Raw genomic sequence first — 19,721 nt, 5'->3', positions numbered from 1 at the left:
TTCAAAAGTAAGGGAAATGTTTTTTTGTTGCAGCAGAAGTCGTCTAAGGGCAAAGTTGGACTCGGATACTGACTCATGTGGTTTGTCAGCCCCAAATGCTAATTTTCAGGATATTACACGGCAGAGAGAGAGAGAGAGAGAGAGAGAGAGGGGGGGGGGGGGGGGGGGGGGGACAGAGAGAGAGGGCGGAGGAGAAGAGCTGAAGGTCTTTGGGGTTTCTCTGAGACTGCGAGGCATTCAATGACGGTCCGGTCCGTTACAGCAACATGCGATACTCTGGATATTTCATATGTGTCTGCATCTCCTCTTGGGGTACGGCTGTTCTATTTTGTTTCTTTTCTTTTCTTTTCTGTTCTTTTCTTTTCTTTTCTTTTCTTTTCTTTTCTTTTCTTCTTGTTTGTTTGTTTCTGTGTTTCTTTGTTTATTTCTTTGTTTATTTCTTTGTTCTTTCTTTCTTTCTATCTTTCTTTCTTTGTCTGATAAAATATCCCTACTTGCAGGACTAATTGCGGGCAGTCAGAGGAGTCTACCTCATGTGATGGAATATGAAACAGTGATACCTCGGAAACTTCAGGATGCATCTCACATTACTTTTTCTACACAGCAGGTAACGTAAATTTATATTGTGTCATTCAGTCAGTTTCATGGCCATTTATTTGCTGCGAAAGAATGCACTTAAGTCTCATCTTTTGTGTGTGTGTGTGTGTGTGTGTGTGTGTAGACATACCCAGATGTGATCGAGTACTCTCTGACAATAGCGGGGCAGAATTGCACTTTACACCTGGAGAAGAACAGGTGAGATGACTTTAATGTCATAATAAGCAGGAACTGATTGAACTGAAGTTTCTTTGTCTTTTTTTTAAATACACTACACCAGTCAAGTTTGGACACACTTGACTGAATGTATTATGTTTTTCATTCTCTTAAAGCTATTTTGATCTAAAGGTTTTATGCTTAAATGCTTGAAATTTGTTTTTTAGACAAATATATAGTAAATAGTAAATAAATAGTTAAGTTGATGCCTATGAATAAATTTCTTTCCAAAGCATTTGCCTTTCCATCAAGGCAAAGGGTGGCTACTTTAAAGAATCTAAAATATAAGATAGTTTTGATTCGTTTAACACTTTTTTGGTCACTGCATTATTCCATTTGTGTTATTTCATAGTTTTGATGTCTTTACTATTATTTTAAAATGTGGAAAATAGTAAAAATTACAAAAAATGTGGTGTGTCCAAACTTTTGACTGTGAGTACAGTCCACACACACTTTCTCCCTTGATCTTTTCCTCAACTTATTGACAGAACAAAATGTTTTAATTCCAGAAATCTTGTCGGGAAAAACTATTCTGTGACACACTATTCTGAGCATGGCACCCACGTGACAACTACTCCAGATCATGAGGTAGTTTGGTATTCATTCACTAACATTAACATTAACACTATCCTTTTATTCAGAATCAGGTTGGGAATATACAACTCTGCATAATAATGTGTTCTATCTTTGCTATATTATTTGAGTGAAACAAGCTATGACTGCCTAAATTTCTAAATGTATAACTTTAAATAGGACAAAATGCAGCAACACGGATGCTTTCTTACACATTGCAAATACCCCTAAATACGTTTATCAAATTAATTACAATTCTAGAGGCAAGAAATGTATTTATCTATTTTTTGTCACTGCACACTGTGATGTTTTTCAGGTTTGTACACTTCCAAAGCGTTATCTTGTGATTCAGGACATACAGCTAAATGATTAAAGTAGGCTGCATATTCCTTGTGCGGGATATCCTGTACCATCTACCCACCCAGTTTCACTGTTTGCCACATTTGTCTTCCTGTCCTTGCCCTTATTGTGGTTTTGCTGTATGGTGTGATTTCATCTTCAGCCTAAGTCACCGTCACAGCTCTGAGCTGTCCAATAGGGGAAATAGGTTTTGTAAAACGCAGGGTTTTTCCATTGAGGAGTCTGACATCTGTGAAAGTCTGCTGTCACAAGTCTTCTTACAGTTTATGTGTCAGTTTTTCAGACCTGGCTGTCAAACACAAATAATAGAATACACAAAAGTAATTAGACACACATTTTACTAGTGATTGTTACTAATTGGTACAGATCTCTGCCTTGACATTTTATGTAATCTAAATACCAATGTTTTGTATTCTATTTTTGGTGAAATTTAAAATGTCATAAAATACATCATGATAGGCGATGATTAAGGTTTGCAATTACAAACTTCCTCTTTTTGAGAAGTGACACCTCATATAGCGTTCTTAGAGTTCTGTGTCAAACAGGATGGGAAGTGTAAAGGTTCAAGTAGAAATTGCACATTACATCACCACCTATGGACTAATCGCTGTCATTCTCTCTGACCATGTTACAAATATCTTTACCAATATCACCAAACTCAAAAACAAAATTACTGCACTATGTTTGAGATATTTGGCAGTTTAAGTAAAAAAAAAAAAACACAACAAGTGAAATCTGTCCATTGATTCCCTGATAATGATTTCTGCCTGTTCAGGATCACTGCTACTACCACGGACACATTGTGGAAGTGGAGGACTCCTCTGCCAGCATGGGACTGTGTTCAGGAATAAAGTGAGTAAAGCTGGATGTATTTCCTTCATGCTAGATGTCTAATTACTGGAAGATCATCAGCTTTCTAAACTGAGTGCCAAATTCAATTAAACCCATGAAGGCTTGGTTTGGCAACTATGTCTGCTGCTCTGAGGCTCTCGCAGAAAGAGGACGGGTCCGCCAGTGTTTCAGGTCCAAAGATTCACCAGGTTCCATCCCTGCACATCCATTAAGACCATTAAATCTGTGTTAGACTGCATGTAGCTCAGACTCTGAAAACCTTTAGCCCAATCGACTCCTTAAGTTACAAAGGCCAGGCTGATAAGACCAGGCTTCTCTGATAAAAAAAAAAAAAAAAAAAAAAAAAAAAAAAACTGCTGTACTGTCCGCTGTCTGCAGAAAAACAAATTTCTATGTGGCTGTTAATAGCTGTGGAAAGTAAACAGCATGAGCAACAAAGAGAAGTTTGTTGTGACCAATTATATTGAGATCCACATGAGAATTGGATGATGCTTTAATGGTTTGTCATTGCTGAAAAGATCAGAAAAATATAGTTGTTTGCATTTTTTCTTTGCTTCAGCTCCTCAGAACTGTCACTTCCTGGTTTAAAGGTTGGGCGCACCACTCTTGCACTTTTCTATGTCCACTCTGAAGTATTCCTGTTTTGCACTACAGGGGGTTTGTGCACATCCAGGAGCAGGTCTACCTGATCGAACCTCTAGCCGGTGCTGAGACAGAGGAGCAGGCCGGCAGACGGAGCTCTGAAGCCGACGAGGAGGAGGGTCTTCATGCTGTTTACAACTACAGACACCTGAGGAGGAAGAGGAGCACCTGTTCCCATGGAAACACAACCACTTTCTATGACCATGGGTCCCGGCCCTCTGGACTGTTCCAGCTCAGCAGCCTGGTAAAGACAATATATACCAATATTTAAGCTGTCGATAGCAGAAATTTTGTGATTATATTTTATGCCGTATACTTAAAGCAGTGTAAAGCATAAAATCACATCCACCACCTCTGATATTTTTATTGAAAAGGCCAATATCAGCTCAATATATCTTCAAAGCAATATATCAGTCTAACCCTAATAGACACACACACACACATATGCATGCACACTCAGTATCAATGATATCTAACACGTTTTTTATTATTCAGAAAAGCAGAGGCCAGACCAAAAGCCGCAATGGAAAGCCCAGGATAGTGGAGATGGTTGTGGTGGTCGACAACAGAGAGGTATGATTTCTTCATTTTCCTAACTCAGTCTGACTACTGGTATTACAGTTGTATCCAATTGATAGTTACTATCTTATTCAGTAATACTGTCTTCCCTCTATATGTAGAAAGGCTGTCTTTCTGCATATGTTGATGCTCTTACTAAGTAAATTCCATCCTTTCTTTCCAGTATAAGAAGTTTGGCAGTAAGAAGACGGTAGAGGCCAGAGTGCTTGAAGTAACAAACCATGTGGACAAGGTACCTTGCTCTTATACAGTAGTCTATCAGTTAGAATGATAGAAGTTTTTTGCTTAGAAAGGGAAAATCAAAATAAAATCGAATTTCCATATTATTCTACTGATCTTGGACAGATGTGCAAACATGATGAACAAGTCTCTCCGAAAGCCAAAACCAACACAGCCAAGACATTTTGAATCATAACTGTTACTGCTACAACAAAATATAGTTCCTTTGAAGTCAAAGCTCAAACATTTTAGGAATTCAATATATTTTCATTGACAGTAGAAAAGCTCCAGGTTCTACGCACCGTGGGACTGCATAGAATCCAAACTCATTTCTTCTGACGACATTATAGATGAGAGTCTTAGTTCTGTGGTATCTAGGTGTTTGAAAGAGTCGCTCATGTTCATAAATATTGATTGAACTGTCTAAGACCATAAGAGTAGCATATTAAATCTGTTTTAGGGTGGATTTGTGTGTGCTAACACTGCTCTGTGCTGCTCTGTTTCAGCTGTATCGTCCTGTGGGTCTCCGTGTGATGCTGGTCGGTCTGGATATCTGGTCATATAGAGACCAGATAGAGGTCAGCAGTAATCCTGAGCACACCCTTGTTCGCTTCCTTGATTGGCGTCATAGCAGCCTGCTGCAGAGAATCAAACACGACAACGCACAGCTCATCACGTAAGACGCAGCTCTCTCCAACCTCCTGGCAATAAGATGACAAAGGTGTATTAAGCTGTTATTGCTGATGTCTAAACATTTTTCCCTGTTATTCATTCAGTGGTATGGATTTTGAGGGCTCAACTGTTGGCTTGGCAAACACCAATGCCATGTGCACCTCCAACTCTGGAGCTGTCAATGAGGTAGGCGAGGTTTTTCCTGTGTAGAAATTTGTAATTTCAAAGGAAATGTCAGAAGAAAATAGGATTGTCTCATGTTCCATTCAGTTACAGTCTGGCTCAACTCCACTTTCATCCACTCTGCCTTTCATATACCCAGGACCATAACACTAACCCAATAGGAGTGGCCTCTACCATTGCCCATGAGATGGGCCACAACCTGGGCTTGTCCCATGATACTGAAAACTGTATCTGTGGCTCCTCAATGTCAAAAAAAGGCTGCATCATGGCTGAGAGTGTTGGGTAAGCTCCGTTTCTCACTTACACCAAAACTACACCAATTCTAGAAGCTGCTATGTTAAAATCCAACAAAGTACAGCCAATATTTCCTCTTTCTCACTCTCTCACTCTCTCTCTCACTTTCTCTCCAGGCTGGTGTATCCAGAGATGTTCAGCAGCTGCAGTCAGCAGCAGCTCAGCAGCTTCCTGGAGGAGGTCGACCCCGCTTGTCTGCTGGATACTCCCTCTACTGATCGCATCTATGGAGGACCGGTGTGTGGAAACGCCTTCCTGGAGCCTGGAGAAGAATGTGACTGTGGCACTGTAAAGGTACACACACGTACACACATACACACACACATACACACACACGCACATACTCAGGCACATATAGAAACACACATGTACTATTTTGACCCGCTCTCTCTCTCTCTCTCTCTCTCCCTCTCTCTCTCTCTCTCTCTCTCTCTCTTTCTCTCTCTCTCTCTCAGGAATGCAAGAATCCCTGCTGTAATGCCACTACCTGCAGATTCAATGCAGGATCCCAGTGTGCAGAGGGAGAATGCTGCCACAACTGCCAGGTAGGTAACACACACACACACACACATACACACACACACACACACACACACACACGCTTATCATACACTGTGTAGATGTGTAAAAGCAGAGTGTAAAAATTGTTGGCAGGGTATTAGTGGAACAATCACTGACATCACTGAACATAAAAAATGTCTTTTTAAGTATTTCTTCTTCCAGGGATACACACGTCATTATCAGTGACAGAACTGATAGTGGCAATTGTATTGAATTCAATTATTTCCCTTTCAATGGTCATCATTGGTTACTGCTTTCTAAGAAAGATTAGAACACTTAAGCAAGTTTTAACGTGGCACCAACACAAACATTTTTGACTCTATTTTATTCTTGAACTTGCCAGAGGAGGTAAACATCATCTCCACTCTTTAGCTGTGTGTATGTGTGTGTGTGTGTGTGTGTGTGTGTGTGTGTATTTGTGTATAACTCCATGTCTTTTCCTCTCCATTCTGCAGCTGAAGGCGACAGGCAGCATGTGTAGACCGAGTGCAGGGGACTGTGACCTGGCAGAGCATTGCACTGGTTTCTCTGCCTTCTGTCCTACAGACGCCTTCACCCAAAATGGCCGGTCCTGCAACCGTGGAAGAGGACACTGCTACAACGGACAGTGTCCTTCACAGGACCAGCACTGCAAGAGACTATGGGGACCAGGTAAAGCAGAAACATCAGTTCACTTTGGTTTTGATATGCTGCTGACTCATCACTTTGATTCTGATACTTCAACAATCCTAAGACTGAAGCCATCTTGTGTTTCCCGTGGTTCTCTGGTTTAGACGCTGAAGTAGCTGCAGATGCTTGTTTCGACAAGGACAGGAATTGCAGAAAGACCCTGTTTGGCCAGAGATGTTCAGGCCAGTATGTAATCATTTCCAAATCCCAATACACCTCAATAATAGCGCATAGTAACAGTGTGGTATTGTTGCTTATTGGGATCATAAGCCTGTGGTTTTTGGTTGCAGGGAAGTGACATGTGGGAAGCTTTACTGCTCAGGAGGCTGGGAGTTCCCGGTGACATCCAGAAAGTCCTTCATCACACTAGCAAATGGAGTGACGTGCAATGAGGCAACCATGAACCCTAAAGACAACTACCCAGCAGATCTGGTAATGGTACCTACTGGTACCAAGTGTGGCAACAACATGGTAAGGAAACTTCTGTTGTTCATATTTATCAGCAACTGAACCCCATGCATCCCGAATTGCATGAATACGAACTGTGCGTCTGTGCCTCAGGTGTGTTATGATCATCGGTGTCAAGACATCAAAAACATCAAGGTGTATGGAACGGATGACTGCTCTAACAAATGCAACAACCGTGGGGTGAGACAGATATTTACCCTTCAACACTTTGAAGCACTATAGCAGGGCCAATGACAACATAGCTGACTGTGACTGGTCTCTGGCAGGTGTGTAACCATGAGCGGCAGTGTCACTGCCACCCCGGCTGGGCCCCGCCCTTCTGTGATGTGGAGCTGACAGAGCTGCCTAAAGGTACTGCACAGTATTGTCTGTATGTGTGTGCTTGTGTGAGTGTGTGCACACTCTGCTGGTCAGCGTCTGTGTGTCTACCTCTTTATATGCATGAACTTTTGTGTGCATTCTTACGCAGGACTGTATCTTCTCCTCTGTGCTCTGTGCTGTGTTGTTCACCAAGAGTTAAACTTCGGAAGAGGCTGTCTCATGGCCTCAAACAATTGTGCACTGTTCTGACGAGCACAAATAGATATTGATTTAATGGAATTTCCCTGTCTGTCCGTACAAATGCAGTAATGATATTACAGTGAATTCTGTTTCCTGGCTTGTTGATGTATGCTGTGACGTTCAACCTTGAGCAATAGAGGATATTGTCACAATCGGTGTGTGTGTGTGTGTGTGTGCGTGTTTGCAGGGACAGATATGGTTGTTACTGCTGTGTCATTGGCGATGGGCGTACTTCTGCTGCTAGTCCTGGTTATTGGAGGTTTGATGTGCTGCAGGGGAAAGAGACGCCCTGCAAAGAGGTACAGAAAGACGGTGCTCCTTTCTTTCTTCTTTGCTCCCTGTTCAATCATTGTGCACACATTCAAAAATGACAAAGCCACGAAGAGTTATAGTCAAAGCTCCTTCTCCTGTCCATCTTTGATTTGAGCCTCTGTGTGTGTTTCTTTGCAGATATCCCTACTCCACCTCCGGACAGTCCAACCCAGTATTTCAGTCAGGCAGTTCTCGGGGCAGCCCTCGCACCAGGCCCTCGCATATCAGCCGGCCTAAGTTTGTGGAGTCGTCGGCTACTCAAGCCTGTAAACCTCTGTTCTTTGCTACTCCCCAGACACTCACTGGAGCCATATACCCCAGCAGAGCGCCTCCAGAGGTGAGACTCCCTTTTGATCTATCATTGATCTAACAGTTTAGGCACCAGGATGGTGTGGTGATTATAATTGGGGAGACAGAAATGAGCTATGAGGAAGTAACACTGACACTGTATGTGTTGGAGTAGCGTTTTTATTTCTTCTGCTAATAAGACATGTTATTTTCAGTTGCAGCAGCTGCAGTTAGCATTTGATATCACGTTATTAATTTTGGGCAGCAGAGTCGTGTAGTGAGAAGGGAGATCATCTTTTAACCAGAAGGCCAGGGTTCAAGCCCCAGTGTCATTATTGTAAATATGAATTTGTTCTTAATTAACCTGCCAGATTAAATAAGGCTTAAAAAAGTCCAAGCAAGCTATTTGACAAATACAGTTTAACTCATCAACTCATGTCTGTCCCTGTCCCTTACCAGCCTCCCAAGATGGTGCCAGTTGTGCCTCAGCCATCAAAGACCGAACAGGTAAGCTGGTCTACTATTTTGTCCTTAACTTAACGTAACATCACAAACCTCTGTGTTTATGTCTCTTTTTTTATATCTCTAAACTAGTTAATGTTTTGTATAAATGTTTTCCTTCAGGCTGTAAGGCCATCCATGCTGCCGCCTGTTGTCCCAATCAAGCCCAAGCCAGCCTTTTTTGAGGTAAGGAGGCATACAACTGTTTTAGAACTCAGGTGTTTCAAAAAATATCAGTATTTTTGGATTGTTAGCACACACTTTATGCTAAATTCTTGGTTAATTCGTCTCCTAATATTGATAAATCCGCAGTATTTTTGTAGCATTTCTTATCTTTTCTGTTTAAGGATAATTAGGTATTTATTAATTGTTTGTTTTATTTATTTTATTTTGATAGGCCAAGCCACTTCCTCCGTCCAAACCTCTACCGCCACTTGGAACTAAGCTGGTAAGAGAAATTGTCATAAGACCTTCCCTCTGCTGCACTGTGTATACTCATCTTCATGCAAACACAAATATGCATGCACACTCAAAGAGTCAAACACACTCACACACACACAAACACACACACACACACACACACACACAGATAAAACATTTTTTGCAATACCACATGATTGAGATGTGATCATCTGTTTTCTCAGAACACGAAGCCAAAGCCTCCAATGCCTCCAGCGAAGCCTTCTGGAGCCTCTTCTGCACTGAAACAGACTCAGCTGGTGTGTATTGATAATTTCTTCTGTTGTTTCCAAGACAGAACCATGAAATTATGAAGTAGTTATATAGAAAATTAGATGTTAACTAAAATGAATTAAGAATTCAACAAATAACTATATTATATATGAATAATGACTTCTGATAATTGACCTCTGCCTATTATTTTTCCAATAAATAGTTAATAGTTTTGCAGCCCTTTCACTCTTTTAGAAATTGACAGTATCTTATTGACTCCACCAGACTGCTTACATTTTCTGTAGAACTACTACATCATTTCATGGTTATTTCCAGGAAACTTCCTAAGAAATGAACAGTTCCTTTCTAGGCAATTATTAGGAAATTGTGGACCCGGAAAATAAAGCGTTAGTAAATTATGATATGTTATAAATAATAATCTAAAAACTTGATGTACTGCGGTATAGCCTCAACTAATGTGGAATTAATTTGTGCTCTTCTTTACTAAACTGAATTGCAGAGGGCACAGTGAGACTCGCAGCTGGCATTCAGACATGCTTAATGTTATTCCAGTCATTCAGATATATAAAGGTCTCTGTGGTTTTGGACATTGTCCCAACATTCAACAGTGAAATGAGCAAGGAGTGGCTCAGTGTTAGGGAGTTAGTCAGCACATAACTCTTCTCTGGCCACCATTGAATAGCTTTGAATAGTATTACTATGTTTTACACAGTGTGATTGGAGAGAGATAGGAAGAAAAAAGAATTTATGTATATGAGAGAAGTTAGAAAGGGGAAATTGGAATTGCATTGTGACGGTGACTCATCCATAGCGTGTGTGTGTGTGTGTGTGTGTGTGCGTGTGTGTGTGTGTGTGTGTGTGTGTGTGTGTGTGTGTGTATGTGTATGTGTGTGTATGTGTTTGTTTGTTTGTTTGTTTTTACAGTCTGCAGGGAAAGCGGCCCTGATGCCCCCCAGCAGGCCCAGATGACGGAGGGAACAGTTCCAGCCTGGTGTAAACACTGAGATCCTGCTTTAGATCCACTGAGGGTGGATCGATTGAGAGAGCCACTGGGTCTTCATGATCCTCTCAGGAGATGTTAGTCTGCTCTGACGTGGAAAGTAGAGCCACTGAAGGGACAGCAACAATAAGTGACAGAGTCTTTCTGTCCAGTCTCTCTGGGACTGGCCACCGTCTGTGCCTTGTTTTTGTATCTCAATGGAAACCTGAATCTGTGATTGGCAGACTCAACTTTCTTGCTATATAAATGACAACTGGCTATTCTGCCATGAAACCGATGATATGATTTGTCTTTCAAGGGAAAATTCTCTCTGCCTTTGTCGTGGGATGCAAGGATACCTTATTAAGCAATTGCACTGACCACTTATGCTGTGAATGTTTTACTAACTGTTACCATTTTCTTTTAATTCTCCCACATGATTTTGGTACTGCTTTCTAAGACAGAATAGAGTTGTTAAGGGATTTTTTTTTTCAATCTGCCACCAACATGGGCACTTTACAGTGAATAGGGTATGGTGCACGGCTTATGGATATATTTGCCATGAACTTTTAGGAGTAACCTATGCTTGACTTCAATGGGATTGCATTGCATGCAGCTATTTTCTACTGAGTGTTGCCATGATGTGATTAATTGTAATTCTTCAAGGGATTTTATATAGCAGGCCTATTCTATGCAGTGGACCTGAGGCCATGTCACATGATCATACTGTCATTCACTTATGCCAATAATTGTGGTCTTTCTCCACAGTGATTCTGCCTTGATTAATCATGCATACTTTGAGCTGAAAATAAACTTGATAGAAAGTTAGTTATTTATTGAAATGTTATTTTTGTCTGTGAAATGGAAACTATAAATAATAATAAAAAAATCTAAAAAAAATTCACCACAATGAGTGTTTCAGTTGTTTTTTTCCTTATTTTTTCTACTGAAGAGACTACCTTGTCGGAAGCGTATATATCTGGTGGAGACGGTATGTGTTGCCGTAGTTAAACGTGGTCGCATAGCAACGCCTTAAACAACCTGTTGTCGAGGGAAGGCAGCAAGCTAGTACGGTGAAACAGTTTGGATCTGAACAAACTGTAAAGTGTCCGATGTAGCTCTTTGAATAATGGATCGGGAACTGACTGAAGAGGAACTGCAGGATTTGTACGCATGGATAGACAAAATCCCTCTGTCCCGGCCGAAAAGACACATCACAAGAGACTTCAGCGATGGAGGTAGTTCGCATTTGGCTTGGCTAGCAATCAGAGAGGAGTGGAGGAGGAGAGGCAGCAGTAGTAATATGACCCAGTTATGAGCTCTGTAATAATAACTAGTCATATTGTCAAGTATCACCAGCTACAATCATCTAGTTTTGGCTCTTTTCGTGGTTGGCCATCTCAATACTGTGCGTTTAAAACTACACCATAGAGTATTAATGATGTTTTTCTTCTGAACTGACCCTGCTCTCTACTGAACCCTCTCTAGTGATGGCTGCAGAAGTTGTGAAATATTTCTTCCCCAAGCTGGTTGAGCTGCACAACTACAGCCCTGCAAACTCTACACAGCAAAAGCTCAGTAACTGGAACATCCTCAACAGGCAAGACATCTGTCACTGATCAAACTGCATGCACGGCTATGGCTGCATCCATGGACTGAGGTTTAATACTGACTGTAGACGAGGGTGGATACGTGTTTGCACTCATCTTTCCCTGGTGAAAAGTCCGCCCACAGCTAGAAACATTTAAATTCATATCATCTGGCCTTGTTATTCAGTCCACCGCCCCATACACACCCCTCACTCCCTCCAACACACACACACACACACACACACACACACACGCTGCATGATTGTCCATACATCATATACATTTCCAAATAAAGGATATCCAACTCTCCAACTCCCACTGGAACTGATCTGGAATGGGCCCAGGACCAAACCTGGATCTCAGAACCAACATTATCCCGATCCTTCACATTTCCAAGGGAATTCTGCAGGAAACACTGAGGCGGATAGGGAATGTAGGCTAAACTTTAGTCTACTGACTTAGCTCTCTGAGCGGCACCATGGGCCGCTGCAGTGGGCCGTGAGAACCAATCCAAACACACCCACTCATCGTCTCCCTGGCCACTCATATGGAACACAGCCAGCAATAGATTTATGGTTTGAGTCTTCACTGTAAACAATCTGACCTCCATACGTTTAACACCACTACCATCAATCAATTCACCTTGAAATTGAAATTGCCATTTCTGTTTTCCATTTGCAAACAACTCTACGTTTTGTTCTGTGGACAGGAAGGTGTTTTCCAAGCTGAACTTCCACGTGGCTGAGGAGACAGTGAAGAGGATTGTGCTGAGCAGCGCCGGAGTGATAGAGCCTGTACTGTGCGCCCTCCGGGAGAAGATAGACAAGAAGCTGGAGCGTGCTGCAGACAATATGCTGGTATGTGTGTGTGTATGTGTGTGTTTGCACCCGTACGTGAGTGTGTTTTTGTCTGTTTGAATGCTATTGTTAATTACAGAATATTAAATACTTAAGCCCTCTTTCTCCCACATGGATCATAAAGGCTTCCCCTGTATTTCTGAGCATTGTAGGGTGAAATAAAACCACTAGCAAAACAGATTTTTCCCTTTTGTTCTCAGGACTTGGAGTACTATGACACCAAGAACCAGGAGACACTTCATACAGGTACAGTAAAGTAGCATTTCTACTGTCATTACTCTTACATTATTCCTAAGCTAAATTTTTATTGTTTAACCAACAACTACAAACCACACATTTGTCATCTTAGCGACTTGGTCCACAAGGTGATTTTTATGGTGTCATATTTGACGTTACATCACATCGCAGCGCGGTGGCGAAACATTCCCCAGAAGTTAGAGAACTGTGGTGAAATCAACAAAATAGGGAAATCGGCCTGATTACTTAAAATCGGACTGCTGATTTAACAATAACAGGATGACTGTGATATGACCCTACTCCTTCTACTGCTTATGTCGTTGTTGTTAGTGCCATTTGTGGAATATATTAGCTGACACATGTAGTGTCAGTAACCCTGACCGAGGCTGCTGAGTCCAAAATCTGCTTTTATTTCCACAGGGAGGGAAGTGGGAGTCATTTTTAGACTTTTAATGGTGCTGCAGCTACTGGTCAGCTGACACACATCAAATCAGCATATTCCAGACTAAAGGCACTGAGGTGGCTGGGTTTTGTGTCAGAGGGGAACCATTTAGGCAACAAGAAGTCCTGCTCTGCTAACCCACTGATTCTGCCTCTGAAATGAAGCTTTTTCATTCTTTCCTCCGTTTCCTGCCTTCTCTGCTCAGCCTGATGCCCCCAGCTTTGTGTTCAGCAGTTGTGTCCGGCTACCATGCTGTTATACCCCTCGGTTAATGCTAATCAGTCCCAGAGATTGCAGTGACCACACACAGGCATAAACACACACTCACGCAATCATACCTACGGCACTGAACAGGAGAGGAGATTAGACAGCTGCCAGGACCTTTAGGGAGGGAACCGGTGACGTGTCTCTCTTCCGTTTCCCACACCTCATCTGTCCCTCAGGCCAGCGCCTCCTCCCTCTGCTCTTTCCTCTTCCCATCTACACCCCATTCACTATCAGACTCACCGCTCAGGCCCTCCTATCAGCTCCCAGCATCACCAGATGGCCTTTATCACCGGCCCGAGCTCAGCAGACTTCAAGGCCTCTTGATTTCCCCTCTTTCTCCTTCTTATAATCTTACTTCTCCATTTCTCCCTCGCTCCTCTATCTGCCCCCTCCCTCCCTTGACCCTCTGTTGTGTTCATAAATCTTAATGGGATGAATCCCTGCAGACATCAAGTTATGGGCAAAAGGCTAAAAATTAAGAACATCATGGAGAATTCTGTCCACATTATAGTTATTGAAATGACATAGTTTCCTTTTATCCTCATCAGAAACCCTTCAGACTGAGGCCCGACTTCAGGCTCAGCCGAAAGCAGGAGAAGGGATGAAAAAAGATGAAAAGATGAAAAACAGGTAACAACATTCTTCTTAATCCCAGCTCTGAGAGGCCTTAGCTCTGTTCATTATACTTCTTGTGTTTTTACTGTACAGCAAACCCCAGCTCCCAGTGTACTTTGCCTCAGAGATGGACCCTGCTGTCCGTCTGATCCTGCAGGAAAAAGAGAAGGCTCTAATGGCTTTACAGGAGACTGTGGAGGTACACACACACACACACACACACACACACACACTACAAAATCCGGGAAAATCACACTGCTGACTGTCAGACCGTCATCTGCAAACAAAATCGTCTTCCGTTTCGGTGTTCTGTAGGGGAAGAGCAATGCCAAACTGCCTGTAATGCTGTTGCAGGTGTGTGTGTGTGTGTGTGTGAGAGAGAGAGAGAGAGAGAGAGAGAGAGAGTTGGGTGTGTGTGATACAGCATGTGTCATGGGCTGTGTCAGCAGTGGTCAGTGAGTCAGTGAAGGCTCAGCGGACATGACTGTTTTTTTTTTTCTTCTTTTCTTTTCTCTGGCTACAGGCCACAGTTTCTTATCGTCCGAGTGTTAAAAGAGATACGGCATGATGACATGTACAAATGTGTAACACCTCTCTTCTACAGAACAACTTTAAGGAACCTTCAGCAATGAGATAATTTACTGTTTTTTCAGGCTTGAATGGTGTTTTAGGAAGACATCCCTCGTCATTTTTATCACTTCCTTTTGCTCTTTTAAGATCTCACAGCTGTTTTTATTGTGTGGTGTGTGTGTGTGTGTGTGTGTGTGGCTAGATCCTGCAGATGAAGGTGAACAGGCTCGAGCACCTGGTGCACTTGAAGGATATGCGCATCGATGACCTGACAAGACATCTGGAGACATACAAAGCCAAAGCCAAAATGCCCTGATACAAACATGTAAACCAACAACAATACCCCCCCCACACACACACACACACACACTCACACAATTACTATATTTCATAGTGGCTCTGAGACATAACTCCATAACTCCCGCTGCAATAAACTCTATTTTATGAAAAGGACTTGAGTCTACCAGGGCAAAGGAAGATTGTCATGAAAAATACTGAGAACATTGTACTCTCTGCTAAAAGGAATCACACCTGTTTAAACACACCAGCAGAATTACATGGCTCTTTAATCCAATTGCAACATTGTCTTGTTTTCTAAGCGTGTTTATGTGATGGTACAGCAGGACTTTGCTAATCTGAATCCCTGTTAGAAATGGAGACCATCATTCACAGCGGTGAAATGTTGATATGAATGAAATACATGGAGATTCCAGTGAATAACATTTTCAAAATATGAATTGCACACATATTCCAAGAGGCCATGTACTGCATAATCTCATTTGTAGTTGAAATGTTTTTAATATCATGAATAAACAAGGGCATTGCAACAATTGTGTACTGTATAATAAAATATATTTTTGCATTACTGCAGATTTAGCATATTATGTCCTTTAGTTTAACCAGTCTGTTTGGATATCTGATGTTCTGATTCTTCTGTAATTTGTTTAATTAGCCTGTTTTGTGAGAATTTGACTCATCAGTTTAATATATAGTTTATTTTTGTAGATTATAGTAGATTCTGTATGGAGACTTAGCATGTATGTTGTATTGTGTTTTGTGCATCTGCAGTGTTCTTCAACTCCTGTGCCTTTACACAGCCTATGACCTCTAACCTCCAAGTGCTCAATAAATAAACTAACCACTCTGACTTGTCTGTGAATATGAGGCGAGAACAGCAGCTAAAAGGAGCAAAGAGATTAAAAAGTTAACCAGCCATATATTTTCTCTCCAATTTGTGTTCCTGTTTACTAAGTGTGAACACAGAAATAGAAACCAGTCACTCATGACCTCATTTGGGTTTCATTTTCCATAGTCATAAGCTTTGGTACAGAATTAATGTCTCATATAGCTGACGGTTGACTGACTGAATACGTTGAAGCACTGCTGACACAGCAGAGTCCGTCTTCTGTCTACAGAAATGTATCGTTTGCCATGACTTCTCATAGAAACACATTCTCAGGTTATGTCTCAGGTCATATTTTCTGCCCTGTTTTCCAACACCAGTCTTCTCGGTGTGCTCCCCCCTGCAGTCTGCCTGTGTTGTCTCTGCTCATATCAAATGCTCAAACCAAATTACCCTAGATAAGACCCAGTACTGTATGTCTGTCAGTCTCCATCTGTCTGTGTGTTGTCTTTGATCTTGCCCCCTCTGTTTGTATAGAGTAACAGGAGATAGATGACCTGCTGGTCTGTATCAGGGGCGCCTGATATCCACCAGTTGGGTGTTGGTGTGTGTGAGTCCTGATGTGCTGATTACCTTCACACCACCCGATCACCATCACCAAGCTTAAAGCAATATAACTCTGCTGTACAACATTTTCATTTTTTAGTATTTCTACCTGGTGTGACTTCGTTAGTGTGCCACTTGATGGTCTACACACAGTACACACTACATACAGAGGCTTTTCCACCCAGACAAGAATAAAATTCCGGGAAAAACATTGAATCCTGTTTTTTTTTTTTTATTGCACGAAAATAGTTATACGTAAAGATACCAAATATTGGCACAAAATAACTCTTGGCACATTCAACACAATAATATCAGCATCGGCTTTCAAAAACCCTAATCAGTCAAACCCTAACATTTATACTATAAAATTATCCTATATACTGTTAAATATATTGTTTTGGTCAATCTTTTTAATTTTTTAAATTTTTTTATTTTTAATTTATAATTTTTCCTTTTATTTTACAGACTGGACATTAAACACATACATTACATACATAGACAATGCATACACAAATGACATACAAAAAACGCAGAACAACATATGTGCACAAAAGCAAACAAAGGAATATGAGGAAAGGGGGCAGGGGCATCAATAAATACTTAATGTAGCTGTTTTGTTTTGTATTTTAACAAAAGATCCTTGAAAATCTTCTTGTTGTAGCATTACACATAATCCGGTAAGGAGTTCAAATATGACCTTACTGTATCCCACAATCCCTCTAGGCACAGATCAAGGTGCCTTAGTGTGGCGGCAGCTCTTTCCATCCCTATTAAGTCTATAAACTCTTCCAACCAACTGCTCAAGCTAAAACAGGTTGGAGTTCTTATCTTCCAATTCATAACAATTTTCCGTTTAGCAGCAAGACAACCCAATATTACAAATCTAATTTTCCTTACAGATAACCCATCTATTTTGTCTCCTAGTATACACAGTATAGGACATTTAGGAACATCAACCTGGAGGATCTCTGTGAGGGCATTTGTTACCACTGACCAGAGAGAGTTCACTGCAGGGCATTCCCACAGACAGTGCATCAGGGTGCCTCTTTTACCGCAGCCATGCCAGCATTTGTCTGAGACCGTGGCATTCATTTTATTACATTTTACTGGGGTAATATACGCCCTATGCAAAATTTTAATTTGAATGATTCTATATCAGACACATTTTGATATTATTGAAGTATTCCATATTCTTTGCCAATTGGCTGCGGAAAGGGGACCCCTTATGTCCTTCTCCCAGCAAAGTTGTGTTGGTGATTTGGTCAATCTGCTTTAGTTACTAAAATCCTTCAGACACCCATGAGTAAAACAAAAGTTAGCAAACAACATCATGACTGATTACCAGGACATATAATGTTGGTGTCTTCACTGGGATCTGTTCTATTAATCACCACTAAAATGGCTTTAAAACACACTCCACTATGTTGCCAAATTTGGAAAAAAAAGTTTTCCAAGGGTAAAGAATAAAATCAGAATGAAGAATCTGAATCTCTTTAATACACTAAGTACAATGGGCACACAAGGCATTTGATCTAGTTAATTGGTACTGTATGACAGCAGACTAAACAAAAACACATGACAAGTATGGAAAGTATAATTGGGTTGATCAAAACATAGAACTAGATAGATCGCCTGAACCATACAACTCACTTGAGGTGGAGAAACAGTAATCACTATAAAATGCTTTTGTCAGAAGAGAGGAGGAATCCTATTGGCCATCCTCAGGATCTCCAGAGAGGATTCATACAGAGGAGTGAGCTGCTGAGAAACAGCCAAGATAATGCTTTCTTTAAGAGTGTATCGCGCGCACACACACACACACACACACACACACACACACACACACACACACACACACACACACACACACACAGGATTGGAATGTGAGGGTAAACTGTGGAACAGAGCAGCTATTGATGAATGCTGTGACTGCTGTTGAATCATTCAGTATCACACTGCTGTTTGGGGGACTGGACAGACACCCCTACACCCTTCTCTCCCCCACAGCTTCTACCCTCGCCCCCTCCAGCACCGACAGGACGGACAGCTGAAGGATGAGGAGCCATGCCTTGCTGCTGTGGGGCAGGATGGAGGCAGGGCGGTGAAAATGTGGGATCATGCAGGATCAGACAGATAGGAAGGAAGGAGGAGCGCTGGACCATCCAGGAAGCAGCGAACCTCACCTTGACCTCACGTCCCGGGAGGGAGGGCTTTAAACTCGCTGACGAGTTTGTTCCCCCTACAGGTTTTCCCCCATCCAAGTGAGACCACCCATTTAAATGTGCAAAGGCCACGCTAATGTTGACCACCAGACACAAAAAACAACAATTTCCTCTTCAATAAAGTAAACAAGATGAGGAAGACTGAAGCTAAGCAGCCGACACTCAAAAAACATGTTCTGTGATCCCATTCCTCACAAAACCTGAAACCAGGAAAAGCCAAAACCAGGGTCAGACTCAAGCTAAACATGTAACTCATTCTGGCAGCGGGACCTCTGCATTATTCTGCGGCGCCAGTGAAGAAGAGAGACTGATGGTTTAGCTGTGAAAGGATGCCACAGATCTCCGTATGGGCTAAGAGGTCATAAGAGGAGGCTATCCCTCACATACACACTCGAGCAGTGATCACACACACACACACACACACACACACACTTTGACTGACTGCTTCCTTCCTCTGTGAACAGCTGACTGGCCATGCCGAGGGCCAGACTTCAGGCTTGGGAGTCAGTCTCTTGGGATATTTGTTACACACACACACACGCACACCAGGAAACAAACAGAACTTTTGTCTAGAGTGTTTATAGCACAATATGTGGGTCAGAACAACAGGGACTGTGTGAACGTTTGTGTGTATATTCATTGAGTATTCACTAAGTCATCCTCATGCAGCCACAACCGCCCAGCACTGCACTAGACAATGGCATATCAATAATTTAACAGTATTGTCCAAGACTGCCACAGTGATTCGTCCTTATCTGTTCTTGCTCTTATCTTATCTTTTATCATTAGATCTCTTCTTGGCAAAAGCCTATTATAAGTTTTAGCTCACTGCCACAGGGATTGAGTGTGTAAACCGGAGAATTTATTTAACATGGTATTAGTTCTCCTCCTGTTGGCGCCCATGTGTACTACATTAACTTCACATTAATTCACACACAGAGAAAAGAGAGGTATCAAAATAGGTTTTATTTTAC

The 19,721-nt window shown here is 41.8% G+C and overlaps 2 protein-coding genes across 2 annotated transcripts; both read left to right on the top strand.

The window, feature by feature from the left end:
• The first annotated feature begins 254 nt into the window (after positions 1 to 254).
• Positions 255 to 11,123, top strand: adam8a (ADAM metallopeptidase domain 8a). The gene is made up of 25 exons (XM_071913326.2): positions 255 to 312; positions 501 to 607; positions 722 to 795; positions 1,323 to 1,401; positions 2,522 to 2,598; positions 3,253 to 3,484; positions 3,736 to 3,813; positions 3,983 to 4,051; positions 4,545 to 4,714; positions 4,815 to 4,896; positions 5,033 to 5,175; positions 5,304 to 5,481; positions 5,643 to 5,732; positions 6,204 to 6,399; positions 6,522 to 6,603; positions 6,708 to 6,888; positions 6,979 to 7,065; positions 7,152 to 7,236; positions 7,634 to 7,745; positions 7,897 to 8,095; positions 8,506 to 8,553; positions 8,671 to 8,733; positions 8,945 to 8,995; positions 9,192 to 9,266; positions 10,165 to 11,123. Exons 1-25 carry the CDS (start codon positions 267 to 269, stop codon positions 10,207 to 10,209), a joined length of 2,649 nt encoding a protein of 882 aa, XP_071769427.2. The 5' UTR covers positions 255 to 266; the 3' UTR covers positions 10,210 to 11,123.
• A 216-nt stretch (positions 11,124 to 11,339) lies between these two features.
• spef1 (sperm flagellar 1) lies at positions 11,340 to 15,112 on the top strand. Its single transcript, XM_078288886.1, has 7 exons — positions 11,340 to 11,457; positions 11,708 to 11,819; positions 12,518 to 12,665; positions 12,866 to 12,916; positions 14,177 to 14,241; positions 14,320 to 14,425; positions 14,999 to 15,112. The coding sequence occupies exons 1-7, from the start codon at positions 11,349 to 11,351 to the stop codon at positions 15,110 to 15,112; spliced, it is 705 nt and encodes a 234-aa protein (XP_078145012.1). The 5' UTR covers positions 11,340 to 11,348.
• The last annotated feature ends 4,609 nt before the right edge of the window (positions 15,113 to 19,721 follow it).

Source organism: Centroberyx gerrardi, chromosome 15, assembly GCF_048128805.1.
Source record: "Centroberyx gerrardi isolate f3 chromosome 15, fCenGer3.hap1.cur.20231027, whole genome shotgun sequence".
NCBI lineage: Eukaryota > Metazoa > Chordata > Actinopteri > Beryciformes > Berycidae > Centroberyx > Centroberyx gerrardi.
The sequence above is the reverse complement of the archived record's forward strand: the minus strand, read 5'-3'. Positions and strand labels throughout refer to the sequence as shown.

What these genes read in the sequence shown, in the direction of transcription:
- adam8a (XM_071913326.2), top strand. Translation starts at nt 267, where the DNA reads ATGCGATACTCTGGATATTTCATATGTGTCTGCATCTCCTCTTGGG. An exon ending in CAAGAGACTATGGGGACCAG is followed by an intron (nt 6,400 to 6,521) that starts GTAAAGCAGAAA and finishes TCTCTGGTTTAG; the next exon opens with ACGCTGAAGTAGCTGCAGAT. An exon ending in CCAGCAGAGCGCCTCCAGAG is followed by an intron (nt 8,096 to 8,505) that starts GTGAGACTCCCT and finishes GTCCCTTACCAG; the next exon opens with CCTCCCAAGATGGTGCCAGT.
- spef1 (XM_078288886.1), top strand. Translation starts at nt 11,349, where the DNA reads ATGGATCGGGAACTGACTGAAGAGGAACTGCAGGATTTGTACGCATGG. An exon ending in AACTGGAACATCCTCAACAG is followed by an intron (nt 11,820 to 12,517) that starts GCAAGACATCTG and finishes TTCTGTGGACAG; the next exon opens with GAAGGTGTTTTCCAAGCTGA. An exon ending in CTTTACAGGAGACTGTGGAG is followed by an intron (nt 14,426 to 14,998) that starts GTACACACACAC and finishes GTGTGTGGCTAG; the next exon opens with ATCCTGCAGATGAAGGTGAA.